Here is an 18,749-nt window from a genome sequence, read left to right on the forward strand (position 1 = left end):
TCATGTGTTTGTGAAACTCTGCAGCTATGACACTATATTAATAAATAATCATTATTAACAATTTATGAGGTGCAACATCTTCACGTAACAGTAATGGAAATACAGTCTTATATAATGAGCCTTGGCTGTTACAATAGGATCCATCAAACAACACCGGAAAGGTACATGGAATCCTGTTTCAGTGTATTGTTGTCTATTGAGTTATGTTTATGAACCAGCATAAAAGTTCATCCACATAAGTTCCAAAAATGAAAAAGTGCCTGCAGGATCAATTAATTTATGCTTTGCATATGGGTTAAAATCTTATATCTTCCCTTGTATCTAGCATCCATGTCAACATATCTCATGCTGCAACTAATGTAAGAATTCCTATATATAGAAGTGTCTGTTCTTTTGCATTTTATACATTGCTATGTTAATACATCCTCAGGTCCTTTTAATAGCCCAAGACCACCTGTTCTGAGGTATGCCACTTCATTCCTTTTACATTCCATGAACGACTGTGTTATAACTTGTTAAGGCAAGTAGTTTCATTTGTGTTCTAGATATCTGTGCCAGATAAATGTTCAACTGGGAAAGGCTTCTCCCGGCCAGCGCGACCAGCAAATCGACGCTTACCTTCCAGGTGGGCATCCAGATCACCTTCAGCACCACCTGCTGTGAGAATGACCACACACAGTTATTCTCTCTCACTTCAGTCAGAGACGGCAGTAGTCTGAACTCAAGGATGAATTTGATGATGTGAAATGTGAAAGCTCTGCGCCTCTTTATACCTGTGTGTTCTGTGATTGTGATAGCAACCAGTTCTACACTGTTGTATATCATCCAAGAGTAATCCTGTCACTTGACTTACTGGGCAAAACATTTTCAATCTTAGATCATCATCGCAGTCTTCAGTGTTTTTATTGATGAAATAATTATACCCCTTGTTTTCTTTTTCTCTCTCTTTCTTTCTTAAATGGCTCACAAAGAATTACTTTTGAATGACATCCTCCTTGGTTTGAGTTGATACAATGTATAGTTCTGTATATTCTGACTTTTCTGCAAACAGCAGAAAGTAAAGCTGTATGCATGATCATGTGTTTGTAGGTGCATGTGTTGGAATAGGAAGTATACAGGTATGTATTTAGAAGAGACAAACTCTGTGCTAGTGTTGACACTGAAATTACAACATATATGCCTATATATACTTTGTGTTTATTTAAAATTTTTGAAAATATAAAGTCCTGATGACATTTATATTTTGTATATCTTTTATATAGTTTCACAGGTGTAGTGAATACACTTTTTTGACTATAATTGCAGCGTCAAGGGCTTGCACAATATGTATCAGAAGCAGGCTAGCTCAGTGGATTCCTCAGACATGCTTGATGGCATACTTGTTTGGTTTTTCAACCCTTATGATGCTAGGGTCAATATAGCTGGGCATATTTTTTCTGAATTCAAATACTATATGATTAGTACAATATTAGCCTTTTTCATCACCTGAGCTATTCCTAAAACGTTCCGCTGCCTTAAAATGCTTTATACGTGCCATTTGATATAACCTACTGTAGGGAATTAACTCCTATAGTTTCAGCTATATTGTAATATACAGTTTATGCAGGAAGGAAAAGGATGGTAAGCATGGCAATTCTTTCAAATTTGTTTTCTTTAAAAACTGTATTTAAAAGTATAGCTACATCAAAGAAATTTAACCTGTTTACTTTCAGTGAAAGCAGGAGAATAAGGAATGCTATGATTACCAAATGCTGAAGTTATGCTTTCTTACTTTGATACTGCACTTCATAGAGTGTAAGCCAACAGCTAACTTACTGCTCCCGTGAATGGTATAAGTGGCAGTCAGTTATGAAGTTTACTTGCATTCTGGCAACAGCCGACATACAGTACAGAAATATTGCCTCAAGAGCTGAAGGAGATATGATCATTGTGGTGCCAGGAATCCTAGACTGATGGTATTAGAAGTATGTTTTTGCCCTCATCTGTCTGTATAGTATTGGCCGTTAGAATGCTGTGTGTGTAGGCTGGCTTATTCCCTTCCTACCGTTTGAATGAAATATTGACACTATTCAGCATTTTTGTTCAACTTGTTCAATAATGACAGTGTTCTCCATTCCAGAAATTTTGTACCCACCATAAAGTTGCCAGATGCATAGTTTAGCAGGGGTGATAAAAATTTTCCTTGAACAACCAGTTAAGATATTTTCTCAGTTTACTGATATTTACTGCCTAGTTTTGATCATCAACTTGCTGAATAACATAGAAAGGAACAAAAACCGGCTGTATTCCCTGGTGTATGTAACTTTAATTAACAGAAAGTTATGGAGGTAAACTAATATGTCAAGGACAAGTCCATTTTGTCAAGATCTTCTGAGTCCCTCTAGTGCATATACCTTGGTTTTGACATCTAGAGATCTCAGTAATTTGTGCACTATAAATACCTAGAAGGCTAGCTGGACATATTGATTTTAGAAATATACAACTACAGCTGTTTAAAAATGAAGTTGTCTTTGCAGGAGTAAGCACGGCAGAGCCAGTTCCCAGCATTGTGATAACCACAGCTTAGCAGCTGTCTTAAGTAGCCTTAGTGATGTGACATATGCTCTTACTTGCTGTAGAAGGAAGGGGTACTAGCTGGCTTTCCAGTTTTCCCAATGTGAGCTAAGATTGAGAAGAGCTGCCATGCTGGAGCTTCTGAAGGGACAGAGCCTCCAGAACAAAGAAATCATAAATCTTCAGAGTGGGACATAACTTTTCTCCCACCCCTGATCTCACTAAATGAAGGGCTCCACTGCTTTTGTTTTGTGAGCCTATTGTCAAAATGACAGGTTGAATGTTATGTGTTGGTTAAAGTCTCTGTGTAGATGTGCACCCTTTTTATTTACTCTCTGAACCACTGTGAGATTCTCCATGCTGCTCAGACTAGGAACATGACTATATTTTACTTTGGCCCCAAAATAAATCCAGTAGAGAGTCTGCAGAGTTCTAAAAGCCTAACTGGCAACAATTAAATAGAAACCCCTCAGGCACAGTGGAGTTAGCCCAAACACTTACCAGGTATTGAAATATGTGAATGTCACTATGAATCCGCGCCTCCCTTCTTTGATGCTCAGTTATTTGTATTGAACACAATCACAAAGGGATTGTGGCCTTGTCTACACACAAAAGTTGTATGAACTTAACAAAATCAGTTTGTACGCCAATTTGGTTAAATCAGTGTAAAACCTATGTATAGACCAGGCCTTCGTAATGTGAGAGAGACACCACCCCAGCCAACTTCCCTTGGCTGAAGGGACTGGTTGGCCTGATACAGAGCCCTTGGGCAGGGGGAGAAGGGATAAAAAGGTAAATCTCCAAAGAAATGCTCATATATCCTTTTGCCTCTAGCTCATCATTCACCGTTCAGTTCTACTTAATGTTTTATCTTTGCTCTATAGTCTTAGTTATAGTCTTCTTATAAAGAGTACATTTTAAATGATGCTAAAGGAATGAAACCAATACTTCGCTTGTTCTCTGTGAGCCATAGAATGAGTGTGTTGACCTTTACACATACTGCAGGGGGTGAATTGGCCATTATCAGAATAAATTGCCAAGCTGTGTAATCTAATTTTTCAATGTTCTTTTGAGCACCAGTTACTTTTTACTGGCCTTTGATTCTGTTCAGTATGTACACAGTTGTCTATTTAAGAATATGTTTCTGCTGAAACTGTAAATAGGGATCTTGTATCAAAATGACCTCAATATTATTTTTGCAAAGTTTCACAGCATCCCAGCAGGCTGGCTAGCTACATCCCAATTTTAAGTTATGGACCAAGTATAAATTCCCTAGCATGCAAAAAGTATGCAATTTTCACAGTGTTGCTATGAAAAGAATTTCTTTGGCATTGGGGCCTGCAATATACAATTCTATCTAGTATACTATCATTATTCTTTCTTGGAGTAATCTGTAATATTCTCTTTGACTGTGTATGTCCTCTTTAAAATGAAAGGCAGAAGACATTTACTTTTATCTGCTAAATCTGAAAACCTTTTTTGCATCTGGCCTTTCCACCACTTCTTGATTCCCAGTGGATGTATGTTTTCTGTGTGGTTCCTTGCCAATGGTCCATATGTATATGACATACTGTAGGGATTTTCTGTTTGTACTGCACTCAAGATTTTCCCCCCAACACATTTTGTTCTTAAACCTGTTGATACTGTTGCCATCCATAAATATATTAGATCTTAATTTACTGTTTTGCATCATTTGAAATGCACTTTCTTCATCAACTGTTAATGTCATGTACTATATAAAACTTGTTATTCTTATAGTTTAAGGATGGTTAATCTGTTTTTGAGGTTGCTTTTTTTTCTTTTCTATTTATAAAGCATTTACATTAGCAGGAACATGTTCCTAATGTGCATTGTACAGACAGCAGCTATGTGACTATGACATTTCATACTTATAGTGCCTTGATAGGATGTTACTCTGAAAAGTATTGTACTGGAACGTCCTTAGAGTAACACAAACTGAACCCATAATATGAACAAAGTCAAGTGTATGAATAAAAATTAGGAAGATAACAGAAGAATCAAATATCAAGGCGCTACACTTGGAGTAAATGTGTGGCTAGTTCTTTGCCGTTGTAGTGCCTGTAGCGTATCCTTTGAAATTTCCAGGAATGTATTTTTTTCACCTGTGCTTTGTGGATACCAAATTCCTGTTTCCCTGCTTTATGTGCTTTATAGCAGTAGTTAATGCTAAAAAATATGCATTTTTCCTGAGTGTTTATCAGCATCTGTATGGTTTTACATGTTAATCCTTCCAGTGTTATTGTTGTTTTTACCAGCAGATATGCTATAGCACTCATGATTTGGACATTATGAAATTTATGACCTATAGTCTCAGGTCATCAAAGGTGTTTAGGTGCCTAACTCCCAAAGACATCAATGGGAGTTAGGTACTTAAATACCTTGGAGGATATGGGCCAAACACCTTTCATTCACACACAAATCCCAACACTTGCAGAGAGAGGAGCCCTGCAATACTGCTGTAATGTGGCTATCCCTGTAAGAGGTCAGCGCATTCGGCTGTTAACTGAAAGGATGGGGGTTTGAGCCCACCCAGGGATGCCATGGAGGGGGGAAGCATAGCTCAGTGGTTTGAGCATTGGCCTGTTAAACCCAAGGTTGTGAGTTCAATCCTTGAGGGGGCCATTTAGGGATATGGGGCAAAAATCTGTCTGGGGATTGGTCCTGCTTTGAGCAGGGTGTTGGACTAGATGACTTCCTGAGGTCCCTTCCAACCCTGGTATTCTATGATTCTATGACTGGTATTTCCCTCCAGCACACTATGGACTATGATGTAACTTCTCCCTCCACCCCCCTGTTGATCATGCAAGTTGTGTGGGTTGGCTTCAAGCAGCTTCACCCCCAATCCAGCTTGTCTTCTCCCATACAGGGACAAAACTGAAGCTCCTGTGCTCTGTTCTGTTAAGGACCTACTCCCAGGGACATGGGACAGCCCAAATGGGGCTGGGAGGAGGCAGGGCCTGTCATGGGAGGCAAAGCTGGCTTGCTGTGTGGGGGGCACATGCTTTACTCTGTAAGGGCACATGTAGGTGCCTCCCAGAGGCCGTGGTGCTGGAACAATTTTTATAGTGGGGGTGCTGATGGCAGAAACCCTGTATTTGGGTTGTTATTACTACTGCACGTAAGGGGGTGTGGCAGCACCCCAGCACTCATAGTTCCAGCCCCTGTGCCAGGAGGTGCTGACTCCCCACCATCTCTAACTTGTGTCTACACCTTCATGGGGTAGTCTGACTCCACATAAGACTAAGGGTGGGAAGAATCTAATAAAGGTTTTTCTTACAAAGTTGAAATGATAGAAAAATTCCACAGGCCCGAATCAGTGGCCTGTATAGGAATTCAGCCAAGATGCAGTGTGTGTGCAGGGGTGGGAACTCCTGCACTTGCAGTAAGGTACCATGGGACTGAATGGTTTTCAGAGGTAATAGAACATGATCTTGGGGAAATCACCACGTTCAAATAGCGGCATCTGCCAGGGTGACAGGCCATATTTTAACTAATGATTTGGATAGGTACTTTGCAGGTACGTTGCAGCTTGCACTGGTGTTAAATTCCCTGCTATTTGCTAGGGAAAGGGAGAGTAAAAAGACAAGTGTAACTGTTACATAGTGGCTTAATGCATGTTACTAGGACTCCATGTGAGGCTGAACTTCTGCAGCTTTCCTCTCCCACCACTCATCCTGCATTCTCCTCAGTTCAGACTGGGTCTTGCTCTGTAGGTACTTAAACCTATCTTTCTTTGAGATGGAAGTGAGATCATTCTGCTTGTCACTTTGGAGTTTGGAAATGTCCTCATTGTTCTAGACGAACCAATCCTGGTGTACCCTTTTCTTTGGCCCCAGCACTGATTTAACTGTCAATAATCACATCTTTGTAGTTCCGTTTTTCTCTTGGGTTGCCAGAGATTGGTGGCTATGAAAAAAGCTTGTCATCAAGTGACTGCTGAAACTGCACATGATAGTCGATGTGTTTGAGCTAGGGCTGTCGATTAATCGCAGTTAATTCATGCAATTAACTCAAAAAAATTAATCGTGATTAAAAAACTTAATCGCACTATTAAACAATAGAACGAATTGAAATTTATTAAATATTTTTGGATGTTTTTCTATATTTTCAAATATATCAATTTCAATTACAACGCTGAATACAAAGTGTAATCACTTTATATTATTTTTTATTACAAATATTTGCACTGTAAAAATGATAAAAGAAATAGTATTTTTCAGTTCACTTCATACAAGTACTGTAGTGCAATCTCTTTATCATGAAAGTGCAACTTACAAATGTAGCTTTTTTTGTTACATAACTGCACTCAAAAACAAAACAATGTAAAACTTTAGAGCCTACAAGTCCACTCAGTCTACTTCTTGTTCAGCCAATCGCTAAGAGAAACAAGTTTATTTACATTTACCGGAGATATTGCTGCCCACTTCTTAATTACAATATCACCTGAAAGTGAGAACAGGCGTTCACATGGCACTGTTGTAGCTGGCGTCACAAGATATTTATGTGCCAGATGTGCTAAAGAGTCATATGCCTCTTCGTGCTTCAGCCATCATTCCAGAGGACATGCTGATGACGCTCGTTAAAAAAAATGCGTTAATTAAATTTGTGACTGAACATCTTGGGGGAGAATTGTATGTCTCCTGCTCTGTTTTACCTGCATTCTGCCATATATTTCATGTTATAGCAGTCTTGGATGATGACCCAGCACGTGTTGTTCGTCTTAAGAACACTTTCACTGCAAATTTGACAAAATGCAAAGAAGAGTCCAATATGAAATTTCTAAAGATAGCTACAGCACTCAACTCAAGGTTTAAGAATCTGAAGTGCCTTCCAAAATCTGAGAGGGACGAGGTGTGGAGCATGCTTTCAGAAGTCTTAAAAGAGCAACACTGTGATGAAGAAACTACAGAACCCAAACAGCCAAAAAAGAAAATCAACCTGCTGCTGGTGGCATCTGACTCAGATGATGAAAATTAACATGCGTCGGTCCGCCCTGCTTTGGACAGTTATCGAGCAGAACCCATCATCAGTATGGATGCATGTCCCCTGGAATGGCAGTTGAAGCATGAAGAGACATATGAATCTTTAGAGCATCTGGCATGTAAATATCTTGCAACACTGGCTACAACAGTGCCATACAAATGCCTGTTCTCACTTTCAGATGACATTGTACACAAGAAGCAGGCCGCATTGTCTTCTGCAAATGTAAACAAACTTGTTTGTCTGAGCGATTGGCTAAACAAGAAGTAGGACTGAGTGGATTTGTAGGCTCTAAAGTTTTACATTGTTTTGTTTTTGAATGCAGTTATATTTTGTACATAATTCTACATTTGTAAGTTCAACTTTCATGATAAAGAGATTGCACTGCAGTACTTGTATTAGATGAATTGAAAAATACTATTTCTTTTCTTTTTTATAGTGCAAATATTTGTGATAAAAAATAAAGTGAGCACTGTACACTTTGTATTCCGTGTTGTAATTGAACTCAATCTATTTGAAAATGTAGAAAACATCCAAAGATATTTAAATAAATGGTATTCTATTAATGTTTAACAGTGCGATTAATTTTTTTAATCGCTTGACAGCCCCAGTTTGAGCTTTGCTATGTTGAAGGCTGTTCTGGTGAGCCTGGGGCATTTGCGTTTTGAGGGGGTATCTGCAGGTTGAGCATTGCTCTTACCAATCTGTGGTCTGTCCAGCATTCTGTGTCATGCATGGCTCTGGTAATTCTGATATCGTGGATGTCTCGTTGGTCAGTGATAACATAGTCAATCAGGTGCCATTGTTTGGACCTGGGTGCATCCATGTCATTTTATATTTATCATTTTGCCTAAAGACAGTGTTAGTGATGAGCAGACGGTTCTGCACATTTACGCAAGAGGAGGAGTCGGTTGCTGTTCATCTTTCCCACTCCATGTCATCCTGTCACACCTCTCCAGTCACTGCTTTCTCTACCAACTCTAGCATTGAAGTTGCCCAGCAGGAGTTGTCATATGCAGGGGTTGATCTGAGAGTGGATTCTAGGTCATAGTAGAACTGCTCCTTCCTTTCCTCTGTACTGGTCAGTGTAGGTGCATAGGCACTGATGACAGTGACATGCCATAAAGGATTCAGGGGGAATTGAAGTTTCATGAGCCGTTCATTCAGGCCAACAAGGAGATCAGGAAGTTGTTTCAGGAAAGATGTTCTAATTGCAAATCCAACTCCATGGATCCTGTCTTCATCCTCTGCTTTTTTCTTTCCAAAAGAAAGTAGTCACCTCCTAGCTCACTGATGGAACCTGATGGACTGATGGAGCCAGTCGTGTCTTACTCAGTGCTGCAGTATCAATATTGTAGTGGGCAAGTTCTCTGGAGACAAGAGCTATTCTTCTCTCAGGCTTTTGCGCATTGCCTCCATCCATAAGGGTGCGGACGTTCCATGCTTCTAGAATGTTTATTGTTTTTTGACCCACTGTAGGATGATCTGTCAGCCATGGTAGTCTGACCAGATGTTATGGGGCAGGCAATGTTTAGGGCACCTTTTCTAGCCCCTTCCTTAAAAAGGGTGAACACAACCAGCATTGAAGAAATGCTATTGAGAGCACAACTTAGGTGGACATGACATGTCATCAGAGTAGAAGACCGCTGTCTCCCAAAACAGATCTTGTATGGGGAGCTGAGTCAGGGCAAAAGAAAGAAGAGTCATCCATCTAAGTGCTTTAAAGACATCCTGAAGAGCAGTGTCCAATGGGCTGGTATTAATCTTAAAGAACTTGAGCAAATGGCTCAGAACAGTACTCACTGGCGATCTCTGATGAGATCAGCATGTAACAGACTTGAGTCGGGTCCATGAAATCGTCTCCAGGCTGCATCATCAAATATCATAGATATGGACTTCCCATGACCTCAGTGCGACCAACTCTGTGCATCAGGGTTCGGACTTCAGAGTCATATGTGTAGCCAGAGATGAGAATTGCAAAAATATCATTGTCATCGTCAGCAATGGGCTACCAACATTAGGACTCCTCCCAGTGACTAACCACAGGTTACTATTTTCTTTTTTAGCTCAAGTGGTAGAAGCCCGTGTTTTTTGTGCTCAAGACCCCAGGGTTAAATCCCGGCTTACGGCTGGTGTGTGTGTCAGTGCACGCATATGTGCACACGCAGCCATGACTCATTACAAAACGGCACCCCAGATGGAACATGAACTCCTGTGCACTTCATAACAATGGTCTCATGGTTTAGAGAAAGTTACATTGGTCCTATGAACAGTTAAAAGCCAGATATTCTTTTCCAAGAGATGCCATTCAGTATTAGCACATCTTTTTTTGTCTAGACTGTCCTGTTTAAATAGGAGAAATACTTTAGTAAGCCCTGGAGATGTAATGCTGGACGCAGCACATTGATGCTGCATGATATATGAGAAAAGAATAGTTCAGTAATCCAACGTGCTGCCTCCCCCCAAGCACGCATGCACACACACACACACATCTGCAAGAAAGAGTCTAAATGTCAGTAATACACTACGGAGCCTGACAGGGCCAAGGTGATCATGGCTGGGTCACAACAGAAGGTGAATTGCTGTGTTCCCTGAATGTATTGACATCTTGCCTCATCTGTTTCATAACCTGGCTGTGAACAGAAGCAGCTGTCTGTGCTCCTGTTGATCAAGCAGTTGATTGTTAACAAGAAGAGAAGGGGGAAAAAAATCTCAATTTTTTTTAAACAGGTTGTAATGTGACAAACTTTAAAATGATTCAATGATATGAATGTGCTAAAAACTGTAAGTCCTGTAGGTCTGAATCCTGCACTGAACTGCCTGTGGATAAATGCCTGTGCTGAGCTCTGCATTGACTTTCATTGGGATTCCACTCAGGCCTGTGGGTCTCCCCATGCAGAGCTCAGTGCTGGATTGAGGCCTTACTTTCTCACAAGATCTGTTGGGACATGCTGTCAAGAATCACAGACGGGGGCCTGCAAGTGTATTTCAGAAGCATTTTCCTAAACTATATGTTGCACTCAGAGCTGGCCATGTCCTTTGTCATGAAAATATGTTCACTTAGGGATATTTGCTTACACTGACAATCAAAGACAATGTATTCTAAAATAAAAATGACAACTCACAATCGCAAGACAGACTCATAGGAGTCTAGAGTTGGTTTTACAAAAAAGAAGAAAAATGAACTTAGGGCCTGATCCAAAGGCCATTGAAGTCAGCAGGTTTCAATTAATTCACTCAGGGGCTTTGGATCAGGTCCTTAGTGCTGTCAAAAGGAGACCCAATGACCTTTTTGGGGGCTGAACCCCTCTATCCACAGTATGTGTTTGTATCACATGGGCAGCAGCAGCACTAGATTCTTTGCCTTGCTCTGCCCCACATGTGCACCACTGTATCTCCACTAGGAATGCTGGGAAACTTTGTGGTTTTCCTTCACAGCAGTGGTTCTCAACCTTTGTAGACTACTGTACCCCTTTCAGGCATCTGATTTGTCTTATGTACCCACAAGTTTCACCTCACTTAAGAACTACTTGCTTAAAAAATCAGACATAAAAATCCAAAATTGTCACAGCACACTATTACTGAAAAACTGCTTACTTTCACATTTTTACCATATTATTATAAAATAAATCAATTGGAATATAAATATTGTACTTACATTCAGTGTATAGAGTAGTATAAACAAGTCATTGTCTATATGAAATTTTAGTTTTTACCTACTTCGCTAGTGCTTTTTATATAGACGGTGGTAAAACTAGGCAAATATCTAGATGTGTTGATGTACCCCCTGGAAGAACTCTGTGTACCCTCAGGGGTATGCATACCCTGACTGAGAAACACTGTTTCACAGGGTTTCATGAAAATGTTTTTTTTGTGCCATTTTGAGTGTGTTTGAACCTTGTTCCCTCTACCATGAGTTTTGACTGTGAAGAGAGGTGAGTCACACTGCAAGATTTGGAACCAGAGCTAAACTTTTCCAAATTCAGGGCGCTTGGTTGAAGAGTGTTGGTTCAGTCCATTACTACACCAGAGCCAACTGGAAAGATCACATTTACATTTAGAGAGCCGAACCTTTGCTTAATTCGGAAGGAGCAGAGTGTTCAAATCCAGGACTCTACCTCAGGCTCATCTCTAGTTTTGTTTTTGAACCCACCCAACACCTCAAAGGAAAACTCAAGTGAAACTGCCAAGTTTTCCCTACTGAAACTGAATTGTACATGATTTTGAAGTAAAATTTTAAAAAATGACATCTGTTAATGAGTAATTTCATATGGTTAAGGTTCATTGCAACCATTTTACACTCCTGGCCTGACCTGCAAAGCTTAACTCCTAAAACAACATACATTTGTGGAAACATCCTGGGTAAGAACAGAATGAAAAAGAAGTGGCAGTACTCAGCCCAACCTCCACCTGCATTCTGGGTGTTTCTACTAAAATGGTGTACAGTGAAGTAGCTAACAGTGTTGACATTCCAGTGGTTATTGTTAGGCTTCAAAGTTAAGAATATATCACTCTGGATGGCAGCTGAAAGGGAAAGGCATTGTACTGAGGAGTGTTAGTGGAACCGCTCAATAGGTCCTATTGAATTCCCAGCATTGCACCAAGTTCATAGTGAGAGAGGAGTGGCTTGTGGTTCTATATTGAAATGTGCTCTGTGGCACTAAGGAAATGCAAAGTGGCACCCCCATAAATAGGCACCCGGGCGACTGCCCTGCTCACCTGCCCTAAGGCCAGTCCTGCAGAATCCACTGGGTCCAGAATCCCATTTTCCTGGAAAGGGAGATGGCTGGGTGAAGAAAGATTTTCCCCACTGTTTAAGTAACTTAAGGTTGCCTGAAGGTGAACAGTAGCGCCTTCCTTTTCTGCTGCAGTAAAGAAGCTAAAATTCAACCTCACCTCTATTGTTGTTGAATTTCTTCCTCTATGTGCTCTGTAACTCTTGGCAAAGAAGAAAAATATTAATTATGACAGGAACATTATCTAGTGTTGACTAATCGAGTACCACAGAAAGGCCAGCAGTAGCAGGACAGGAAGAAAGAAATACCATTCCTGAATTCCTCATTTATTTGGCAAAGATTTTGCATAGGGGTTAGTTTTCTTTGGCTGTAATATGGATAAAAACCATATTTGCTTTTTGCTTCCTGTTGGATAAATATGTGCGGAGTGTTCTTCCATTTCCATAATTTCTTAGACAGGCCTTGGATTGCAAAATTCTTGTCCTGTATCACATGAGTACTTAAGAGCATAAGAACGGCCATACTGTATCATAGCAAAGGTCCATCTAGCCCAGTATCATGTCTTCCAACAGTGGCCAATGCCAGGTGCCCCAGAGGGAATGAACAGATCAAATAATCAAGTAATCCATCTCCCATCGCCCATTCCCAGCTTCTGTCAAAACCGAGACTAGGGACACCATTCCTGCCCATCCTGGCTAATAGCCACTGATGGACCTATCCTCCATGAATTTATCTAGTTCTGTTTTGAACCCTGTTATAGTCTTGGCCTTCACAACATCCTCTGGCAAAGAGTTCCACAGGTTGACTGTGCGTTGTGTGAAGGAAGACTTCCTTTTCTTTGTTTTAAACCTTCTGCCTATTAATTTCATTTGGGGGACCCTAGTTCTTGTCTTATGAGAAAGAGTAAGTAACACTTCCTTATTTACTTTCTCCACCACAGTCATGATTTTATAGACCTCCATCATATCCCCCCTTAGTTGTCTCTTTTCCAAGCTGAAAAGTCCAATCTTATTAATCTCTCCTCATATGGAAGCTGTTCCATACCTATAATCGTTTTTGTTGGCCTTTTCTGTATCTTTTCCAATTCCAATACATCATTTTTGAGATGAATCAACCACATGTACACACAGCATTCAAGATATGAGTGTACCATGGATTTATATAGAGGCATTACAATATTTTCTGTCTTATTATCTCTCCCTTTCTTAATGATTCCCAACATTCTGTTCACGTTTTTGGCTGCCGCTGCACATTGAATGGATGTTTTCAGAGAACTATTCACAATGACTCCAAGATTTCTTTCTTGAGTGGTAACAGCTAATTTAGACCCCATCATTTTATATGTATAGTTGGGATTATTACTTCTAAACTCTAGACTTCATTTTGAAGATGGAATAAATTACTGTTGTCCACAGCTGAGTCACACATTTAGAGCTAGAAAAGAGCACTGGATCGTTGAGTCAGTCTTCCCGCAAGGACAGGTTACAGAAAATAAATCAGATATTAGATCATAATGTTATGCCCTTACATATCGTTTTTCATAATGTACAAATTATAACTATTTATGGTCTCCTCACTCCAATGAGGCAGGTAAGTATTGTTAGTGCCATTTTTCATATGGAGAAACTGACGCACGGAGAGATGAAGAGGTAGATTGTGCTATCCTTACAGCACTACTCAGGGAGTAAGGCACTATTCATTGTGAACAAGGCTGAAAGAATCTGGCCTTTAGTGATCTGCCAAGGGTGTGTGTGTCAGAGCCCAGATTAGAATGCAGGAGATCCTAGAATCCTATGCCGTCAAATCTATCTAAGTTTTTATACCTTGCTTATCTCCATGGTATGCAAGTGTCTCAGACCTCTCTCTCTCTCTGTTACTATATATTAACATTACATTACATATTTAGAAAATATATATTGATGCTATACTTTATTTCAACCAAAGGAATAGATTAATAGATTCCAAGAGCAGAAGGGACCATTGTGATCATCTGCTCTGTCCTTCTGTATAACACAAACCAGAGAACTTCCCCAAAATCATTCCCAGAGCAGATCTTTTAGAAAAAATAATCCATCCTTCATTTAAAAATTGTCAGTGATGGAGAATCCACCACAACCCTTCGTAAATTGTTCCAAGAGTGAATTACTCTCACCATTAAAAATATATGCCTTATTTCCAGCCTGAATTTGTCTAGCTTCAACTTGTTATACCTTTCTCTGCTAGTGTGAGGAGACCATTATTTAATATTTGTTCCCCGGGTTGGTATTTATAGGCTGTAATCAAGTCACCCTTCAACCTTTTGTGATTTAGCTAAATAGCTTGTGTACCTCGCATGTGTCATTCTTGTTGCTCTTCTCTGAACTCTCTCCAATTTATTGACGTCCTTCTTGAACTGGGGACACCAGAACTGGACATGGTACTTCAATATATTTTGGATCAGGTCCTATATGCTTAAGATTAGCTTTCTGCGAATATTCCTCTCAGTACATTTGTTTGTTAGAATATTGGCAGGAAGTATTCACAAAAGGGACATGAACAGAGGTGAAAAGAATTGCAATTAATCATTTTGAACAAATGTTTATGAATAACCTTTTTACAAAATTTGCTCCACTCAAGTTCTGGTACTGGGAAAATGTTTAGGGTATCCCAAGTGCCAACTGGTAGCCTCTAAAGCCTTTTAAAGTAATTTCCGATTAAAAGGCTATTAGGGTACAGATAGCAAAGATTATTAAATTGGTCACATAAGGAATATTGAATTCAAAGCTGAACAGTTCTGCATATGTCTGTAGGAGTTGACAGATTCCATGTGATAGGTTCCAACTCTGCAATATTTTATTCTCCTGCCCTGATTCAGATCTTGGGTCCACACAACACGTATGTAATTGTTTGTGAAAATTCTTCTCAGTTAAAAGCCCATCTTTAATCAAGTGCTTGGCAGCCACATTTACCACAATCAGATGCTCTAATGAAAGAAAAGAATTTGGAGATATTGCCAGCAGAGATCACGCATAAACAGCCTAAAAAGGAAGACAGGCTGAGGGCTAAAAATGTTTTTATCTTTTTTACTCTGTAAACACCCCCTTGCCCTTTCTTCCCCATTGACATTTCCTAACGCAAGAGAAAGCCAAATTGTATAGGTAGCAGGGCCTGCATGAACTGGAATTAGACAAGGAAGCTAGTATTTGTATGAAACGTTGGATCAGTGACAAATGAGAATGACCTGATTATTCAAGAATGGTAAAATATAGCATTCCCCCTTTCCTCTTACTACACTTGTTACAACTGTTTGGTGCTCTATGTGCAGTTATGTCCAAACTTTGCTAAGCCAAAAGCTACAGTAACAATTTGCTGGGACGTTGAGGCCTAAATCTGGTTATGGTCACCCCCATATTCATTATTACAGCTGGTCAGGTGATGAAACAGCTGTTTTGGATGAAACAGAAAATGCCAATTCATCGAAATCAAAGCTGTTTGCAGGAACATACCTGGTTCAAAGAAAGGTTTATTGAGAGAGGTCTCTGAGGTCCAGGGTACAATTTCTGGTCAGAATCACAGACAGATACCCACCAGGCAGTTACAGCACTCATGAGGGAGAGCCAAGTTCAAGTCCATGCTCCAAACCAGGAACTTCAACCCAGGCCTCCTACATCCTAGGTGAGTGTGCTAACCACCACCAGACTGCTGGCTACTCTGGTTGGATATTTCTCTCTCTCGCTCTCTGTGTTTTGGTTTTGGTTTTTTGGTCAAAAACTTGAAAAGGTTTGTGGTTTGTCCTAGTGCGTAATGGGAAAAATTTCCAAACACTTGAAAATATTTGTGGTATAGGACATTGATTACCAGCAGAGCTCTATTCATTATAGATCTTTGTTGCAGAGACTGCAGGTCAGAGCAAATGCAATGCTCCATTTTGATTGAGATGTGATATTGCATGCTAGCATTTGTAGTTTCTGAGTGCTGTGCCACCATATTGAAGGCAAGGAGAGCCACAGACAATAGCTGAGAATTCTCTGGCCATATTTGGGCCCCATTTTCTTCACCCCTCTTCTAATGAGTATCCCAGCTGTTCTAATGCGTTGATATATAGCATCAGCCACAATGTGGGAGAAGCTTGGTAAAGGATAGGAGAACATAGCACGAGTGGCCCTTGAAGAAATGCCTCAAAGAGAGAAAAAATTCTGTGCCTTCAGCCTATGATTCAGAGAACTGGGTTACACTTTATATGACAGAGACTATCATTGGAATTCCCCCCACCAGAGACAGAAAATTCTTAAGAACATAAGAATTTCCATACCAGTAGTCCATCAAGTCTAGTGGCCTGTCATTCGCAGGGGCCAGGAACATGTACTACAGGAATTTATGGCATAACCTGACCCCAGGGAAAGTTCCTCTTAACTCTCTATCTTAGATACTTATACTGGCCCAGAACAGTTGTATCTGAACACCTCACAGTCTGTAATGGATTTATCTCCCAACACCCCTAAGAGGTAGGGAAGTGCTACTAGCCCAAATTCACAGCTGGGAAAATAGGCAAAGAGGTTCACACAGAATGTTTGTGGGGGAACAAAGAATTGAACCCAGCTCTTTGGCTCTTGCCTCATCCACTGGACCATCCATCCTCTCTCCTAACCCTGCAAAACTAGAGGTTGGTTTGTGCCCGGAACCATGAGCATATATCTTGCTTCCAAAACTCATCTTTACTTGTAATATTTACTATTCTAATGATGGATATTCTTGTTATCCATATAAATATCTGTCCCCCTTTAAATCTAACAGTTCTTGATCTCAACAGCATCATGTTGCAAAGCGACCCACAGGGTAACCGTGCAACAAGTGAAAACGTATTTTCTTTTATTGGTTTAACATGCCACATTTCAATTTAATTGAATGGCCCCTTGCTCTTGTATTTTGAGACAGAGTGAATAGAATTTGGCCCTATGCTATTTATTTATTTATATCAATGACCTGGAAGAAAACATAAAATTATCACTGATAAAGTATGCAAATGACACAAAAATTGGGGGAGTGCTAAATAATGAAGAGCACAGGTCACTGATAAACAGCGATCTGGATCACTTGGTAAGTGGGTGTGTGATGGGGTGTTCACTCCACACCAGCTCTGAAAGGGTTAAGGAAGCTGAGAAAGGGCAAATTAGTGTGATAGGCCACACGTGAGGGGCTTAGTCTGGAGAAGCAACCCCTGATTAGAAGATGAAGCAGGTGTGGGCTGGGCTAGTATAAAGCCAAGAAGCTAGCTACAGAAATGGTTGTTGTGAAGATCTCTGCAGTTGTTCTCTGTGCATTAGAGAGGGAAGGATCCCAGGGAAAGACTAGTACCCTGGGGAAGGGTGCACCTAGAAGAGAGAAGGGTGGAGAAGAAAGCCTGTGAGAGGAAGGTTGGAGGAGAGAGCAACAAGGTTGGGGACTGAACAGACCTTGGCTGCATGTTGTAGAGTCCCTCAGCTGGAACTTGGAGCAGTGGGCTGGCCTGAATTCCCATATCAGCCACTGATGGAATGGTATTGCCTGGACAGTAGGTTCAGTGAGAAGCTATACCCTGGAGGGAAACCACATAGTGACCTGGCCAAAAAACGGAAGCTGTAGTTCCTGAAGTGAGAAAGAGGCAACGGAATAAGATGGAAGACTGTAGTTGAGAGACTGAATGGAGAGGCATCAGACCAGGAAGAAAGCTATTCCCCAGAACAGCCAGGAGGAAGTGCCACCTGCAGTGAGTGAGTACCCTGTGACAGGGTGCAAACAAACAGTATGTGTTTTAGTATGGTTAAATCTAAATGTATAGACCTAGGAACAAAGAACACAGGCCATACATACAGGCTGGGGAACTCTATCCTGGGAAGCAGGGACTCTGAAAAAGATTTGGAGTGCGGGCAGTGACTAATCAGGTGAAAATGAGTTTCCAAAGCAACACTGTGGCCAAAGAGCTGATGCAATCCTTGGATGCATAAACATGTGTATCTGGAGTAGGAGTAGAGGTTATTTTATTTCTGTATTTGGCACTGTGACCACTACTAGACTATTGTGGCCAGTTCTGGTGTCAACAATTCAAGACTAATGACTAAAGGGTTAGAAAATATGTATCAAAGTATAGGCTCAAAGAGCTCAATCAAGTTGGGGAAGTTCTATGGCCTGTATTATACTGGAGGTCAGACTATATGATCACAATGGTCCCTTCTGGCCTTGGAATCTATGAATTTCCTGATCTACCTTCTCTGTCCCACTCATTATTATTTATTTTATATGCTTTTGTCACATCTCATCTCTAAGGTAAACAGTCCCCAATCTTTTCAATTTCTCTTCACATGAGAGCTTTTCCATGCCTTTAATAATTCTCTGAATCCTCCCTAACTCTACTCTATCTTCTTTAAAATGGAGTGGCCACAATAGAACTGAACAAGGTATTCCAGGGGGGTACATACCACTGATTTGTATAATAACATTATA

At 40.4% G+C, this 18,749-nt stretch overlaps 1 protein-coding gene across 2 annotated transcripts in view; it reads left to right on the plus strand.

The window, feature by feature from the left end:
* Window positions 1-1,239, plus strand: part of LOC117874952 (microtubule cross-linking factor 1-like) — a 67,233-nt gene extending 65,994 nt beyond the window's left edge. For both annotated transcript variants that reach the window (XM_034765717.1, XM_034765716.1), the window contains exon 12: window positions 546-1,239. In XM_034765717.1, coding sequence (XP_034621608.1) covers window positions 546-719 — 174 coding nt within the window. In that variant the 3' untranslated portion in view covers window positions 720-1,239. The remainder of the gene's footprint in view (window positions 1-545) is intronic.
* Window positions 1,240-18,749: the final 17,510 nt, after the last annotated feature.

Source organism: Trachemys scripta, chromosome 3 (genome assembly GCF_013100865.1).
Source record: "Trachemys scripta elegans isolate TJP31775 chromosome 3, CAS_Tse_1.0, whole genome shotgun sequence".
Classification (NCBI taxonomy): domain Eukaryota; kingdom Metazoa; phylum Chordata; order Testudines; family Emydidae; genus Trachemys; species Trachemys scripta.